This window comes from Sarcophilus harrisii, chromosome 5 (assembly GCF_902635505.1).
Source record: "Sarcophilus harrisii chromosome 5, mSarHar1.11, whole genome shotgun sequence".
Taxonomy (NCBI): Eukaryota; Metazoa; Chordata; class Mammalia; order Dasyuromorphia; family Dasyuridae; genus Sarcophilus; species Sarcophilus harrisii.
In genome coordinates, this window is record NC_045430.1 from 101,305,397 (window position 1) to 101,322,078 (window position 16,682).

The 16,682-nt window shown below is 37.6% G+C and overlaps 1 protein-coding gene across 2 annotated transcripts in view; it reads right to left on the reverse strand.

The window, feature by feature from the left end:
* Window positions 1-16,682, reverse strand: part of PTPRB (protein tyrosine phosphatase receptor type B) — a 141,783-nt gene that overhangs the window by 39,660 nt on the left and 85,441 nt on the right. For both annotated transcript variants that reach the window (XM_023504302.2, XM_003770932.4), the window contains 3 exons: window positions 14,206-14,484; window positions 12,552-12,701; window positions 7,787-8,030 (listed from right to left, as the gene is read on the reverse strand). In XM_023504302.2, the coding sequence (XP_023360070.1) occupies window positions 7,787-8,030; window positions 12,552-12,701; window positions 14,206-14,484 (673 nt within the window). The remainder of the gene's footprint in view (window positions 1-7,786; window positions 8,031-12,551; window positions 12,702-14,205; window positions 14,485-16,682) is intronic.

Genomic DNA, 16,682 nt, shown 5'->3' on the forward strand with positions numbered 1-16,682 from the left:
AATTATGGCACATGAACATAATTGTAATAAATAATGAATAGGATGAATATGAGGAAATAAGGGATGAACTGAATGAAATGATGCAAAGGAGAGGAATCAACCAGCTAGAGGGAACTGTTTTTTTGTTTGTTTGTTTGTTTGTTTTGTTTTTTACTAAAGTTGTGGTCCCTTTAAGAAATTGTATTTCCTTTTGATCTGTGATCCCTTTCAGAGTCGCAATCCCTCCTGGGGAAAGCATATTCCCCTCAGACAAGTTATCTTTCTAGGATGCCAGAGCCTTTGATTCAATTAGAAATCCTGGTCAAAAAGCACCCCTTTGAAGTGTTGTTAATTCCAGTAGAAGATCCTGGCTGAAAACTGATAAGAATCTAAGGCTGGGAACCTCAGCTCCTGAAGCCCCCACCAAGAATGCTGGTCTGACTTGCTCGGGCTGTCCCAACCCCCATCAAGATACCCAATATAACAGCTTCTCTCAACTAAGGTCTTCGCAAATGGCCCATGCACTTTGCTAGGACCCTGCCTGCTGAGCATTCTCAGCATCAAAATTCCGTTTCCCAATAGATCTTGGCTACTATAGAAGTAAATCCCTTGTAAACTGATTTCTATCCAACAATAAACTTTCATTTTGCAACTAATAATTTGGGAATGAGTGAATTCTTTCACTCCTAAACCTCTTATGGCCACTAACCTCTTGACCACCAAGGAATTGAGACCATTCAAACCACATCATGATGACAACAGTGTAAATGGAAAGGACAACAACCACAAAACAACTGAAACTGAATGTTATAAAATTAAAGTGAACAAACTTGGCCGCAAAGAAGAGAGATGAGAATTTGCCTCCCTTCTTTGTTTGCAGAAATGAGACACCATGGTTGTCTGAGATTGCCCATAATGTCAGACATTGTTGATTTATTAGTTTGGCTAAATTGTCTTTCCATCCTACTTTAAATTCTTGATTATAGGAGACGGAATAGTAAGAGAAGAAGAAGTAAGTCTATTATGAAGTATGGTTGGGTTTTTTAATCTTTTTATTTTCAAAATACATATATAGCCCAATGCTTTATAAACTATTTGAAAAAATAAGGAATGAAGGAGTCCTACCAAATTCCTTTTATGACCCAGACATGATACTGATACCTAAACCAGGTAGGTTGAAAACAGAGAAAGAAAATTATAGACCCATCTCTCTAATGAATATTGATGCTAAAATCTTAAATAAGATATTAGCAAAAAGACTACAGAAAATCATCCCCAGGATAATACACCACAATCAAGTAGGATTTATACCAGGAATGCAGGGGTGCTTCAATATTAGGAAAACTATTAGTATAATTGGCCATATTAATAACCAAATTAACAAAAACCATATGATCATCTCAATAGATGCATAAAAAGCATTTGATAAAATCCAATATCCGTTCCTATTAAAAACACTTGAGAGTATAGGAATGAATGGAATTTTCTTTAAAATAATCAGTAGCATCTATTTAAAACCATCAGTAAGCATCATATGTAATGGGGACAAACTACAACCATTCCCAATAAGATCAGGAGTGAAATAAGGTTGCCCACTATCACCGTTACTATTTAATATTGGATTAGAAATGCTACCTTTGGCAATAAGAGTTGAGAAAGAGATTAAAGGAATAAGAATAGGTAATGAGGAAACCAAAATTATCACTCCTTGCTGATGATATGATGGTATACTTAGAGAACCCCAGAGATTTTACTAAAAAGTTATTAGAAATAATCCACACCTTTAGCAAAGTTGCAGGATACAAAATAAACCCATATAAGTCATCAGCATTCTTATATATCACTAACAAAATCCAACAGTCAGTTACAAAGAGAAATTCCATTTAAAGTAACTACTGATAATATAAAATACTTAGGAATCTATCTGCCAAGGGAAAATCAGAAACTTTATGAGCAAAACCACAAAACATTTTCCACACAAATTAAGTCTGATCTAACCAACTAGAAAAATATTAAATGCTCTTGGATTGGGCAAGCAAATATAATAAAGATGACAATACTACCTAAACTAATCTATTTATTTAGCGCTATACCAATCAGACTTCCAAAAAACTATTTTAATGACCTAGAAAAAATAACAACAAAGATCATATGGAAAAACAAAATGTCAAGAATTTCAAGGCAATTAATGAAAAAAAAAATCAAATGAAGGTGACCTAGCTGTACCAGATCTAAAATTATATTATAAAGCGGCGGTTACCAAAACCATCTGGTATTGGCTAAGAAATGGACTAGTTCATCAGTGGAATAGGTTAAGTTCAAAGGACAAAACAGCCAATAACTTTATCAAACCCAAAGATTCCAGTTTTTGGGATAAGAATGCATTATTTGACAAAAATTGCTGGGAAAATTGGAAATGACTATGGCAGAAACTAGGCATTGACCCACACTTAACACCGTATACCAAGATAAGGCCAAAATGGGTTCATGACCTAGGCATAAAGAACGAGATTATAAATAAACTGGAAGAACATAGAATAGTTTACCTCTCAGACCTATTGAAGAAGAAGGAATTTATGACCAAAGAAGAACTAGAGATCACTATTGACTACAAAATAAAAAATTTTGATTATATCAAATTGAAAAGTTTTTGTACAAACAAAATACATGCATAGTTTTCAACATTTCACCCTTGCAAAATCTTGTGTTCCAAATCTTTTTTCTCCTCCCTATTCCCTTCTCCTAGTTCTTCTATACATATTTCCACAACTATCATGCTGCACAAGAAAAATCAGATCAAAAAGGGAAAAAATGAGAAAGAAAATAAAAAGAAAGCAAGCAATAAAAAAAAAAAAAAGCAAAAGCACTATGTTGTGATCCAACTCATTCTCCACAGTCCTCTCTCTGGGTACAGATGGCTCACTCATCATAAGAACATTGGGATTGCCCTGAATCAGTATGACTGATTTTGAAACAAAAAAATGGCAATAATTTTTTAGAGATTTGGGGGATGGCTCCCTGCTGTCCTGAATAAATGTGATGGCTATCCCTCTGCTCCTATGGAGATAAGTTGCATTTGTGTATTACTTCATGGTTACTGAACTGGAACAGAAGGCACTCTAGTCTTTTCAGGGCCTGTCTTTGGAATGTTAAAAACATAGCCCCAAGAAAAACTGGATTTGGGAAACTGAGTTTGAAAAAGTCCTAAACTTAAAATGACTCAGCAATCCCAAATCCCTTTGCATACCTAAAAAGACCCTTGTCTCATTTTCTGTCAGAACCCTGATTGGCATAAGAACAGCAAAGGAAATCTCATATAAGACTGCTGTCTTCTTGCCCTTTATTTTTTTCCTTAACATAATTTATTTCCTTAACATAAAGGAGTGACAGGGGAGCCCCCAAAGTCATAGAGAGGGACCTGTACTCAACTAACCCCACTAAGATAACAGAATGAAGCCACTTTATCTTGATTCCCTGGGGCGGGTCTCTCAGGAGAGAGCTTAGCATTCCCCCCAAAGTCAGAGAGAGGGAAAGAGAAATAGTTTGGGTGTTCCCCCTCGTCACTAGCAGGCCAACCTGTTTTCTGTTTCTAGTAAACCTTATAAAAAACCCTATGTCTTTTTGTTCAGGACCATGCACTTCGGATGCTAATCCTATATATATGGCCAACTTGACTTAAATAAATTCTCTGATTAAAAATTAATATTTCTCAACGTCTCTATATTTTAGTACAACATTTTTGGAAGTTCCGCAGATATATGTATATAGAGAGCGAAAATGGAAATTTTTGGGCCTCACAGTGAGCCTTGGATCTGCTTTTGCCCTGTTCCCCTAGGGGAGTCAGTACCCTGAGACATTCTAGGACCTCAGGGGAGAAGTAGGGCTGGCTGCATTGAAAACACTTCCAACAGACCCCCTATTGGACTAAAGTTAAGAGTTTGGTCTGAAACCCCTGCAGGTATATTCTGTCTGGTTGCTAGCATTCAATTTCCCAAAGGTATTAAACTGGATGCAGCCAGTTAATGTTTTGGGACACTGTTGATGGGACACCAATCAACAGTTCAGTAGGTCTGGGTATCCTCCAGTTCCTCCAGCAATCCTTGTGGACCAATTTTTCTATCTCAGCCTATTCTAACATCTATTTGTTAGATTTTTTTTAATTCTAGATTTTGGTCAAGTTACAGTTGCATTGACAGCTTCAAGGACATGGATCAACTCATTGATGCTTTAATCAGTTCCAGCATACCAACCCGAAAATAGGATCCTGTAGGATGATTCAGCTCTATACCCATTCTCAGCAGGAAGCAGTTTCAGAAGGTGAGACCATCACCCCTGCCCCTACAGGATTTTGGGCCCCATTGATCCAAGTCTCAAGGTGAGTCAATGAAAATTATGGTTCTGCAGTCTCTTAATTATTTGGAAAATGGTGATTCAAGGATTTGAATTCCCCTAAAAAGAAGTCGGAAATGTTAAAATCATAGCCCCAGCCCCCCCCCCCCCCCCAAGAAAAAACTAGATTTGGGTAACTGGAACTGGTTGATAAATGGACCCCAAATTCTGAGTGGGTCCCCTGTTACAATGCACTCAAGATTTAGGATGAAAAATTTGGGTAAATGTTGCTGAAAGAGGATGCACCACTAACAATTCAGTTTGGTGCTTATCAAATTATAAAATGTATCTGCATTATTTAATTGAACAATAATAATATTCCCTTCAGAACATATAATTATTTGAGGAATCTTTAGATAAGTGCCAGAGCAGAAACCCCTACTGTACAAGTGTGTTATGTATAGGAACTATACATAGTTCCTTATAGATGAGCTAGCTATTTGACTCTAGGAGCCCTATTCATTCCCCTTGGATGATTCCATAGTCAAAACAAAATGGAGGATAAGGGACCAGGAAAGTTGGTGGCTTTTTCTGGATGAGAGGATCCTCATTCCAGAAGCACTTGAAAGAGTGGGCAAAACACTTTCACCAGACAACTCACCTAGGGATTAGATTGAAGGATTAGCAGTCAGGGAAGAGGTGGGAGGTGCATTTACTAGTCCTCCCTGCCCCTGTCCAGACTCCTCAGTCTCTGTTCCTGCTCATTTGTCCAGGACTCCCAAACTTTACCACCCTCTCTCCCTCTAACCCACATCTGTCCTTAACTTGTTCTCAGCTGTTCATCATGCCATAAATACCTCTAGGGCAGACTTTGGGCCTGACTGTTGGCTTTGCATGGATGCTCAGTGCCCCCTATTATGTAGAAATAGTCTTTCCCGAAGAGATCCCCAGCTCTTTGACTCCTGATTCTGTTCCTGGGAATCAGCTCAGCTTGACCCTGGGGAATATCCAGGGTTCTGGGATTTGCCTAGTGTCATCCCTTTTACCTGGCTCCTCCTCATGCCTCAGTCTGCAGCTCTGCAAAGACGATGGCTACCTTCTTGTTGCTTGGTTGGCTTGCCTGGATAGCCTCACTAAATGTGTGTTTGCTCAGGCCTTTCTGTTACATGAAGACCCTTTGTACATTTTAGTCTCTGTCTTTCCTAGATTCTCGCTATTACCTGGAAAAGAGTTCTTTTTTCACACAGGGCCACTGGCGTATCAGCTCAAGAAGCATCCCAGCTCTCATCCCCATCTTGGTGGGGTTGGGCCTGCTGGGCTCTGTTGCCAGTGGCACTATGGCCCTCATCCAGTGAAATGAGTTATTGGGAGCTAAGTACCCCAATGGATCTAGATCTAGGCTATCTAGAACACATTTTTTTTTCTGGAGTTTGAGAGGCAAGTAGAACTCCTTGAGGCCTAGAGCTAGTTCCTTAAATGGGGTGGCCTGTGTACTGCTCTGTATACTTTGGGTAGACACCCATCAACTGGTTATTAGGGAGAGTCTAGCGCTTTTCCCTAACAGTCTTGACTCCAGGTGAATGGAACAGGGTCAGGGGACAAACTTGTACCAGTCCCTGTTTAATTCCTCCCCATGGCCAACCACTTTGATCTCATCCCTTATGCGACCACTATTTCTCCTTCTCATCGCCCTCACCATAGGTCCCTGCATCTTTTCTAGTCTTAGTTGACTCATCCAGTCTCAGGATGAGTCAATGAAAATTATGGTACTGCAGTCTCTTAATTATTTGGAAAATGATGATTCAAAGATTTGAATTCCCCTAAAAAGAAGTAGGAAATATTAAAACCATAGTCTCAGCCCCACCCCCACCCCCCACCCCTGAAAAACTAGATTTGGGAAATTGGGTTTGAAAAAGTCCTAAACTTAAAATGACCCAGCAATCCCAAACTCCCTTGTATACCTAAAAAGACCCTTGTCTCCTTTTCTGTCAGAACCCTGCTTGGCATAAGAATAGCAATGGAAATCTCCTACAAGACTACTGAGTCCCTGCCCTTGTTTTTGATGCATTTCCTTAACATAAGGAAGAAGGCCAACCTGTTTTCTAGTCTCTGTCGGTTAACCCTATAAAAAGCCCTATGTTCTTTTGTTCAGGATCATGCACTTTGAATGCTAATCTTATGTGGTCAAGACAACTTAAATAAATTCTCCAATTAAAAATTAATATTTCTCAACTCATCTCTATATTTTGGCCCAAAAGGAATAATAATAACAAACTCTCCTATAGTGCTTTAAGCTTTACAAAGTCTTTTCCTCACAAATACTCATAAAAATAGGCAATGCAAGCATTTTCATTCCTTTTCATTGTTTTTTCTTTTAAACAGCTGAGGGAACTCATTAGATTGTGAATCCCTCCCTTAGATTGTAAACTCCTAGAGGGCAGGGACATTTTTTATCCTTTCTTTGTATCCCCAGTGCTTAACATAATGTGGGGCACATAATACATACTTATGAAATACTGATTTAATTAAAACTCAGAGAGATGAATTAAGTGATTTGACCTAAGGAAATATAGAAGGACTCAAAATCAGATCTACCAGAGCCCACAACTACTTTAAAGTATACAAATTAAACTTTGAAACTGCCCAGATTTAAAATGGAAAATAAAATGCATTTGAATTCATCAGTGAACTCAAACTAGAAGTCAAATTAGGTTTATTCCATTTTTATAAATCTCCAAATTCATTTTTTGGCGCAATCAGAAGCAGAAGACAACAAATTAAAAATTTCCATTAAATTATGAAGAATCAAAAAACCACAGTTCTAGGCTTGGAAGGAACCTTTTGTTGCTATTCTTGAGTCATGTCTGATATTTTGTGACCCCATTTGGAATTTTCTTGACAAAGATAATGGCATAGTTTGCCATTTCTTTTTCTAGCTCATTTTACAGATGGAAACTAAAGCCAACAGGGTGAAGTGACTCACCCAAGGTGTCTGAGGTTGGATTTGAACTTAGGTCTTCCTGACTCTAGACCCAGAGTTCTAGATGTCCAGAAAGAGTCTTTACAGATCAAGTAGAATCCTTTCATTTTTATAGATGATGAAACTGATGCTCAGAGAGGTATTTGATATCTTGCACAAAGTCACACAGATGAGAGGACAGAGCTAGGATTTTGAATTTAGGTCTCCTAGATACCCAAACCAATCCTATAGCTAATTGAATTTGAAAGAGATTCTAAATAGAACACCTGGATTTGCATAAAATGACATATACTATTCTTAGAATGATGAAGGAACTTAAGAAACAAAGCAGGGACCTTGCTTTTATATATCATCCCCTAAAATCCAAAAAGTTATGGCAATAATTCTAGCCCTTTAAACATACTCTAGCACAACACTCCAGCCCCAAAAGCATAGCACCCAGTAAAATAATGTCTTGTATTTATCTCTCCTAAGCATAATCACAGCAACTAATCTCACCTGTAGGCAGTGTGGGGCTTCAGGGGACCATCACAGAATTTTTGGTGATCTGAATCACATTTACCACCCAAGCTTTCCATCTCTGCTCCAAGTTTAATGTTAAAGCTCTTTGAGTTGATCTCAGGACTTTCTGTGCATTTGCTTGCAAAATAGTTGGTCTGATAGACATGGATTGACGCATTGTGGCGGTAATCAAAGTAGGAAGGCAGAGGATGACGTTGCTCTGGCTTTAGTTCATTACTGCCTGGAAGTGGGAAATGCACACAGATTTTGTATTAAGAGAACAGACTGTGGTTTGAGGAAGTCACTGAAGAGTTACTTCGTTGTAATGGTGAGTAACTACAAATCATGATTGGTAGACCTCCATTTCCTACCTCCTTCTTCCCCAGAGTAACTTCAGAGTCAAGAGTTATAACCAACAGCTCTCACCCTTTAGGTAAATAGCATAAAAACTATCAAAAACAGTTTTTGAAATGGGAGAGAACTAAAGCATTGAAATCTATGAACCTATAGGGTATGATCATGTCAGCTGAAGCCCCAGGGCACCAAATAGCTTCCCCTATGGAAGTTGTCTTCAAGAAGAGGGAACTGGGTTGGTACCCAGCTCACTAGGCTGTGTGGTTGCTGGAAGAAGTGAACTATCAGTATTAGCTTCCTATTTTAAGTAACTAGTTAATAAGCTCCATTGTTTCTACCAGCTAAAGTTCAGGAAGTACATTTTTTATTTCCATAGTCCGAGGCAAAATTCTACTTGCTCCACCCTCGGGCTTTGCCTAGAGCATAATAGTGATCAAGAAATCTATGCAATATCACCAAAGCTTCTTGTCTATCTAGGATTTATCCCATACTTCACTCTTTCCCCTATCTCCAAAACAAGTTAAGAGCCATTCTAATAAGTCTTTATACAATCAACTCAGTTGCAAGCTGTAGAAATTTTAAATTCTTGCCCAAGTTCTTCCCACTATCCAATCAATGACTATCTCAGTAAATCCGTATCTGAGTGTTTTGTCAATGCAAACTTATGTTTCATTGTTATAAGTAACGTCCAGGTGAGCTAATTCTCTCTAACAACTCTGCAAGTGTTGGTTTTAGAGAAGTGCCTAAAGTACTGATTGATAGATTTAAACGACTTATCCAAGATATTTATATATGAAATTTAAAGCTAGTTTTCCATCTAGGAGGATAAATTTGCATATAAAAGTATATAGATGTGAATGCATATACACATAAAGATGTATTATACAGGTCAGGTACTATTTACACTTGATAGGGGGAAGTTGGGAGATACAAATGATTTTACTGGATAATTCTAGAATTTTGTTGCATCAAAATGTATGTGCTATTAGCAGGAGCTTGGAAAAGAGTTTTATTATACATTAGTTAAAATTAGATTTGTCCCATAGAATGCAAATACATTTTAGTTGTACAAATAGGTTTAAGTCTGTGTGAAGCTCTGGATTATTTGGACCATTGCTCTTCTGCATTGACATTAATTAAAATCCAGTCCTTAAGGATGGTAGTGATGTAATATAGCTTCTAGGGAAGACAACAAAGATTTTGAGGACCCCTGATGCTAGAGAAGCTTCAGTTCTAATAATAAATCAGTAATCTTAAATCTTCTAGCTTTGGAGTCTGCCTCAGGGACTTTCCACACCCAGTCTAAGAACAACAATCTGTCTGATTCTGAATAAACCATTCCTCAGTTCATTGCTGACTGTCAGATAGCTTCTGACCTCAGGATAGTCCCACTGATCAAATTCCTGAGACAATAGTGATAATCTATTGGTCAGTGAGAACCAAATTTTGGAGACCACTCCTCATCCTACCTTTGGGTCACAGAATTAGCATGTCAATAATAGAAAGCTGGATAAAGATGTCTTCTCTCTCTCTCTCTCTCTCTCTCTCTCTCTCTCTCTCTCTCTCTTTTTTTTTTAACATGACCAAACCATTATTTTGCTGTACAAAAAGAATCAGACTCTGAAATATTGTACAATTAGCTTGTGAAGGAAATAAAAAATGCAGGTGGGCATAAATATAGGGATTGGGAATTCAATGTAATGGTTTTTAGTCATCTCCCAGAGTTCTTTCTCTGGGCGTAGCTGGTTCAGTTCATTACTGCTCCATTGGAAATGATTTGGTTGATCTCATTGCTGAGGATGGCCAGGTCCATCAGAACTGGTCATCATATAGTATTGTTGTTGAAGTATATAATGATCTCCTGGTCTTGCTCATTTCACTCAGCATCAGTTCGTGTAAGTCTCTCCAGGCCTTTCTGAAATCATCCTGTTGGTCATTTCTTACAGAACAATAATATTCCATAATAATATAATAATATATATATAATATATATAACATAATAATATAATAATAATAATATACCACAATTTATTCAGCCATTCTCCAACTGATGGGCATCGACTCAGTTTCCAGTTTCTAGCCACTACAAAAAGGGCTGCCACAAACATTCGTGCACATACAGGTCCCTTTCCCTTCTTTATAATCTCTTTGGGATATAAGCCCAGTAGTAACACTGCTGGATCAAAGAGTATGCACAGTTTGATAACTTTTTGAGCATAGTTCCAAACTACTCTCCAGAATGGTTGGATTCGTTCACAACTCCACCAACAATACATCAATGTCCCAGTTTTCCCGCATCCCCTCCAACAATCATCATTATTTTTTCCTGTCATCTTAGCCAATCTGACAGGTGTGTTGTCTTCTCTATCTTAACACTTTGTTAGATTCTTTTGGAACTTAGCCCACTTCAATTGACATTATAATTACAATAAAACTTTGCTCCTTGACCAGGAAATGGGTTCAAGCCTGCAAATTCTTTTGAGACACCTCTGACACTGGTGTTGTAATGCCTAAGTTTCCCTGAATTGTAATGTCTCAGTTTCCCTGCATTAGTTTCCCTGAATTATAACATTTCAGTATGATAGATCCAACCTCCTCCCTCCCCCCCCCCCCACGACCCCCCAAGCCATTCCCTTTCCTGGCCATTAGGACTGAGAGAACTGGGGCCTCAGAACACTGGCCACTTTACATTGCAAAGACTCATAAAACTCCAGATGGCTTATTTCAAATAGCTAGATGGCACCCCCTATCTTTCTAGTCTCAGACTTCCTGTCTCTAGCTTCTTCACTCCCAATTTATCAGAATTTATGATCCTCTCTCCTTACCCCCAATCTGTTAGAACTAAATTTATGGTCCTTTCCTGGAACTTCCATCCACCCAGGATTCTATCCCTCTTGCCTTTTATTCCCTAATCACTGGAGCCCTATAAAAATCTCTGAAATTTCTGAAATCCCTTGTTCGTGGCTGAATGCTTTGAGACAAGCTGACTAGTCCAAGATCTCCATTAATAAAATATTAAAAACCTCTAATCTCTGTCTTGCTTCAGTTTTTCCAGCACTATAGTCTGTGACTTGTGGGGTCTAATTCCCAACCTTAATAGTAGTACTGGAAGAGTTGTATTGATGGTGTAGTTTTTGTCTAAAGTTTCTGTTTTATCAGGAGCTCAGGAATTCAATGAGTACATCAAGAATACTAGGGATTGTCTAATATAGTACTTTTGATGAAGGGTACATATGAAATTATCTAGCTTAACAATAATTTTTTTTTTTTTTTTTTTGCATTAAGGAGTTTTGCTTCTAGTAAGTCTAAAATCATCTTTAATGCAAAATTTCTTCTAAAATCTTAAGAGTTATGGATTCAGAACTAGGAAAGCACTTGGAGGTAAATACTAGTTGAATGACTAAGAGGATACAATCTATAACAATCCTTTATCCTCTTCCCAGTTTGAGCTTGTAGATTTTTTGGTGCAGTCAGTGGTTTGGGAGTTGTTTTTTTTTTTTTTCTGGGGAGTTGATTCATATTATGCTTGAAGTAAGGGTGGGTAAAAGGCTTTGAAGGAAGAATTTAGGGCTCTTTTTTTTTTAAATGCAGAAAAGGACTTTAAATGAACAAAGAATCATAGAAACTATTTTTGGCCTAGGATTATTCATAAAATTTTGTTTTAACTAGCACAACAATTTCTAGTTATCACTGTGATGTGGAAATACTATAATTTTTTAAATTTAATGCTGAGATGTCATTACTCATAGATTTGCTCAGTTCATTCAGAAATGAGACAAAAAGCAGTGGGATTTTGTCTAATTTCTGAATGAATTGAGCAAATCTGTGAGTAATGACATCTCAGCATTAAATTTAAAAAATGATAGAATCATGGATCAGGGAGCATCCTTGAGTGATCCTTGAGTTCAAAACTACCATGTATTGTGATCCCATATGAGGATGCATAATTGAATATGGCAACTATGAAAAATATGGTAACAACAAAAGGAATCAAATATGCTGCCAAGACTTAATTCTTTATATAAAAATAAAGAAGCACATTAGCAATGTGAATTTGCTATTATTTTTAATAAATGCTATAATTGTATGTATATTAAATAATTATTTAAACATTTAAAAAAAAATATATCAGTAAATATTTGATTTGTATACCTATTTTATATACTTAGATACCCCAAATCATGTAAAAATTTCTTAGATGAAAAGGGGTCCGAAATAGAAAAAGTTTGAGAAACCCTGCTTTAATCTATGTCCCTGTCCCTAAAAAAGGTTGTACCTTGTGTCCCTCTCCCCAAATAATACTCCATAAAATGCCTTATTTTTTCATTTAAAATTATCAGAGAAGGTCCATGGTCTTCCTGGGAAAGCATTTCAGTGTCATTCAGTTTTGTTACTTCCTGAAACTTACCATCAGTCTCTCTCACCACTATTGTAAAGTATTTCACAGCTCCATTGGTATCACTGAACCAGCTGCAGTTAAAAGTAAAGTTGATAGAAGACTTGCTAATTAGTACATCCTTTTTATTCACACGAATATTTGGAGGTGGAGGAGGAGGGCCTGAATGAGGATAAGGAATAAAGAAGGTTTGAGGGGTCTGAAATCAGCACATCAACCAACCCAACTAAGTGTAAATTATTTTTGAAAGGTGTACAGCTTCTAAAGGAAATATAGCAGTAATCCTAAGGTCCCCTGACATCAAGTGCTATTGTTCTAACAATCTGTTTGTCAATGATACTAAAATCTTCTGGTCTTAAAATAGTCCTACAAACATTATTGACTGTAAGATAGATAATCTGTTGATCAGTTCCTGACCAACATATAATCAAGCTCCATATAAACACATAATCAACAGTCAAGTTCCTGAGACAATAATGAATAGATCACCCCTCGAATCTATCTATAAACTATAAAATTAGCAAATAAGTAATATGAAACTCTGACCTCTCTAATTTTGTCCTGTAAATTTATCTTCTTTCTCCTCATTCTTTGCTAAATCCTTTTGGAACTTGGCCCACTTCAATTGGCATTATAATTACAATAAACTTTGCCCTTGACTTGAAGATGGGTTCAAGCCTGCAAATTCTTTTGACACACCTCACTGTTCTGTGACTCCAACTCTTGGGGTCTTCTTCTGAATCTCAACATTTTGATTCCTATGTTGTTTGCAATCATCAAACATCTAACCTTCCTAGTAGAAAATGGGTAGGGAAAGTAACATGTGAGTGGTGCATTAAAGGTAAAGAAAGAGGTGATTCTTCAGGAGGATTCCTTAGAGTTGCTTCATTGAATGATTTTGGAACTCTATAGTTCTTATCACATCCATAAAAGTAATATTTTGAACAAAGCAGCAATTCACACTGGTCTATTAAGATTACTCATCTTGCTTAACTTGAAGATGCCCTATAAAAAGAAACCTTTATAAATTCCAATTCTAGGATACTGGCTCTGCTCTCTTAATTCTTCCCAAAAGGGAAATAAAGCAGATTATTGGGAAGGGTCAACACAGCCTCTGAGTGCTCCAGTTTCCTCAATTGTATATGAAAGGATAGACACATGAGGCTGAGATTTCTATCTGTTGTGTTTGTTGTCCAGTTGTTTCAGTCATGTATGGTACTTTCTGATCCCATTTGGGGTTTTCCTGGTAAAGATACTGGAATTGTTTGCCATTTCCTTCTCCAGGTCATTTTACAGATGAGGAAACTGAGTTAAACAGGGTAAAGGGACTTGCCTAGGATCACATAGCTAATAAGTATCTGAGAACAGATTTGAACTCAAGTCTTCCTGACTCCAGATGCAGTACTCTATCTATTGTGTCATCTGGCACAAGCACTGTGTACTTGGCACATATTAGGTTTGTAATAAATATTTCCTTCATCTTTTCCCCTTCAGGGCACTACTGATCAGCCATGATTGGACACACTGTCTCTTGACCCCAACATAGTGATGTATTTTGGTCCTTTTCTAAAATGAAGGATAACAATTGACATCAAAACTAATGGACAATGGCAAAGCTCTCCTCTGACTTTGGGGGTGGTGTGGTGGTGTGGAGATGAATACTTACGATCAATCATAGTGATTGTGGTCTCTTCCACGACATCACTGGTCATACTCTCAGAGTGTACTTTGATGGACACACGGTACTGTTTGTGGGGAACTAAGGTCATAATATTGAGTAGGGATTTATCTTTATCCAGCCTTTGGGAGAATTCCACCTCCTCGGTGTCTACTTTCCTGCATTCAATGCTGTACCCATCAAAGTCAGAATCAGGAGGAATCCAAGAACAGGCAATGGCTGTGGAATTCTGTGGACGACAATGTAGATTTTGTATCTTGTCTGGTCCTGGTGGGAGTGGAGGGAAAGAATAGAATGGATTCAGAACTTGGCAATGGTTGGTTCCTGTTTGTTGTATTTGCTTTCATTTCCTCTGGGCAAAACTAATTGGCCTTAATATACAAATAATAACTACTTCCCAATACCTCAGTGCCAGGGACTCTTGACCCTTTTTGATGTTATGGATTCCTTTGTCAGTCTATTGAAACCTATTTTAAAATGAAATGAAATTAATACAAAATTTCAAAGGACTCAATTTAAGTCTCTACCTCCCCTGTTCCAGCAAAGCACTCTGTAAACCAACGACAATGGCTTCCTTGATATTCATTGCTTATTTTCTTTCACAAAATACTCCATTTCTAAGCATTTTCATTAAGTGTCCCTGAACTCTCTCCCTCCTCATTTACACTTCCTGACTCCTCTGGCTTCCATTAAGTCTCTTTCTACAGCATTTAGCTTCCTGGTCCTTTTTGGTGGGGAGAGAGGAGGCAATATGGTTAAGTGACTTGCCCAGGGTCACACAACCAGTTAAGTGTGTGATGCCTGATTTGAACTCCTCCTGATTGCAGGGCTGGTGCTCTATTCACTGAGTCACCTAGTTGCCTCCTCTTCTGGTCCTTCTTGACCTTAGTACCTTCCTTATGAGGTTATTTCCACTTTTCCCTCTCCAGTTTGCTGTTCATTTATTGCTACACAGCGGTTCATTTATTGTCTCCTTCACATCATACTGAGAGCTTCTTGAACAACTTGCGAACCTTTTTTTTTTTTTTTTAACCTTTCTTTATATCTTCAGCACTTAGCACTGTGCCTGGCACATTCATAAGAGTTTACTAAATATTTGTTGACTTGAAATACAATTATGAACATATTTTTAAAGATTCATAGATTTCAAATTAAGAACTACTGTTCTAGGTCAGTGGTTTTCAAAGTGTGGTACCTGAGACTCTTTCAGGAGTTTCCTGAGATCAAAACGATTTTCATAATAATACTAAAAGATTTTAGTTTTGAATACAGAAAATATAACTAGATATAACCCATACATACAAAAGATCTTTAGGGGCCTTGGTAATTTTTAATTGTATCAAGGGATGCTGAGACAAAAAAAAAAAAAAATTAAGAATTGCTGATCTAGGATATTACTTATAAATAAATGACATTTGTAGAACATTTTTTTTTATCTTACAGCTATTGTATTGTAAAAGGCTATATATATGTAAATATAATGTATCCCAATACCGATGTTAGAAAGCAATCCTATCTGTAAGACCATGAAATTAACCAGGCAGTTAATGTGATGCTGCTCTTCCACCATCCACCACAGTTTGGCCCTTAGGTTTTGTAACCTCTGTGATAAAGATGGAGGTAAACTATAGAGCCATCCTGATGACTTTGTGTCAGCTTATTTAACCATTATGGATAAATGTTGAAATTGTTTGATCTACAGATATCAATGGCGATTAAATATATGTGGGTTTTTGTTGGGGGGAGAGGGGAGAGAGATAGAGTTTGATTTCCAGCCCCATTCACCCAGAATATTGGAAGACAAACCTTTTATTTATATTAAAAGCCATGAGACAAAGGAGAAAAGCTAGTCTGACTCTACTTCTTGGCATCTTACGTGGGCCTCTGATTTAACAGAGCTCCAGATAGTTAAGCTAAGACTGAACCTGTCTTAGTTTCCCAAATGAAACAGCTGTGAAGTCACTGGGGGGATAATGGTTTTCTAAATTGCTGATACTGCTATTATTGTGAGTGTTGCTGTCACTATGTCTGCCTTTGGGGTACAGATATGAGGTATTTTCTGCTTCTTTCTATCTAAATCATGCTTAAATTTCTCATCTGTGGTCAGGCAGGTAAGTAGTGAAGAGAGATCCAGTGTAAATATAGAGTGCCCCAGTGGAATATGAGAGGTGACTTGGTATATTAAACTGATAAGGCATTCCCTGGGTTCAAATCCGAAATTAGTTGGGTGACCCAGGAAAAGTCACTATCTATGCCTCAGTTTCCTCTTCTATAAAAGAAGGGGGATAGATCTGATGAGTTCTAAGAGTTCCTTCCAACTTTAAGTCTGTGATCCACTGCTCCTACATGTGGTAATATTGCTTATGTTCTTATGGATGGGCATGCATCTGCCCATGAGTGTGAATATATTCATATGTCAGGCTCTAGGAAGAGAGAGGGATATTCATAATCCTGAAGTCAAGTAT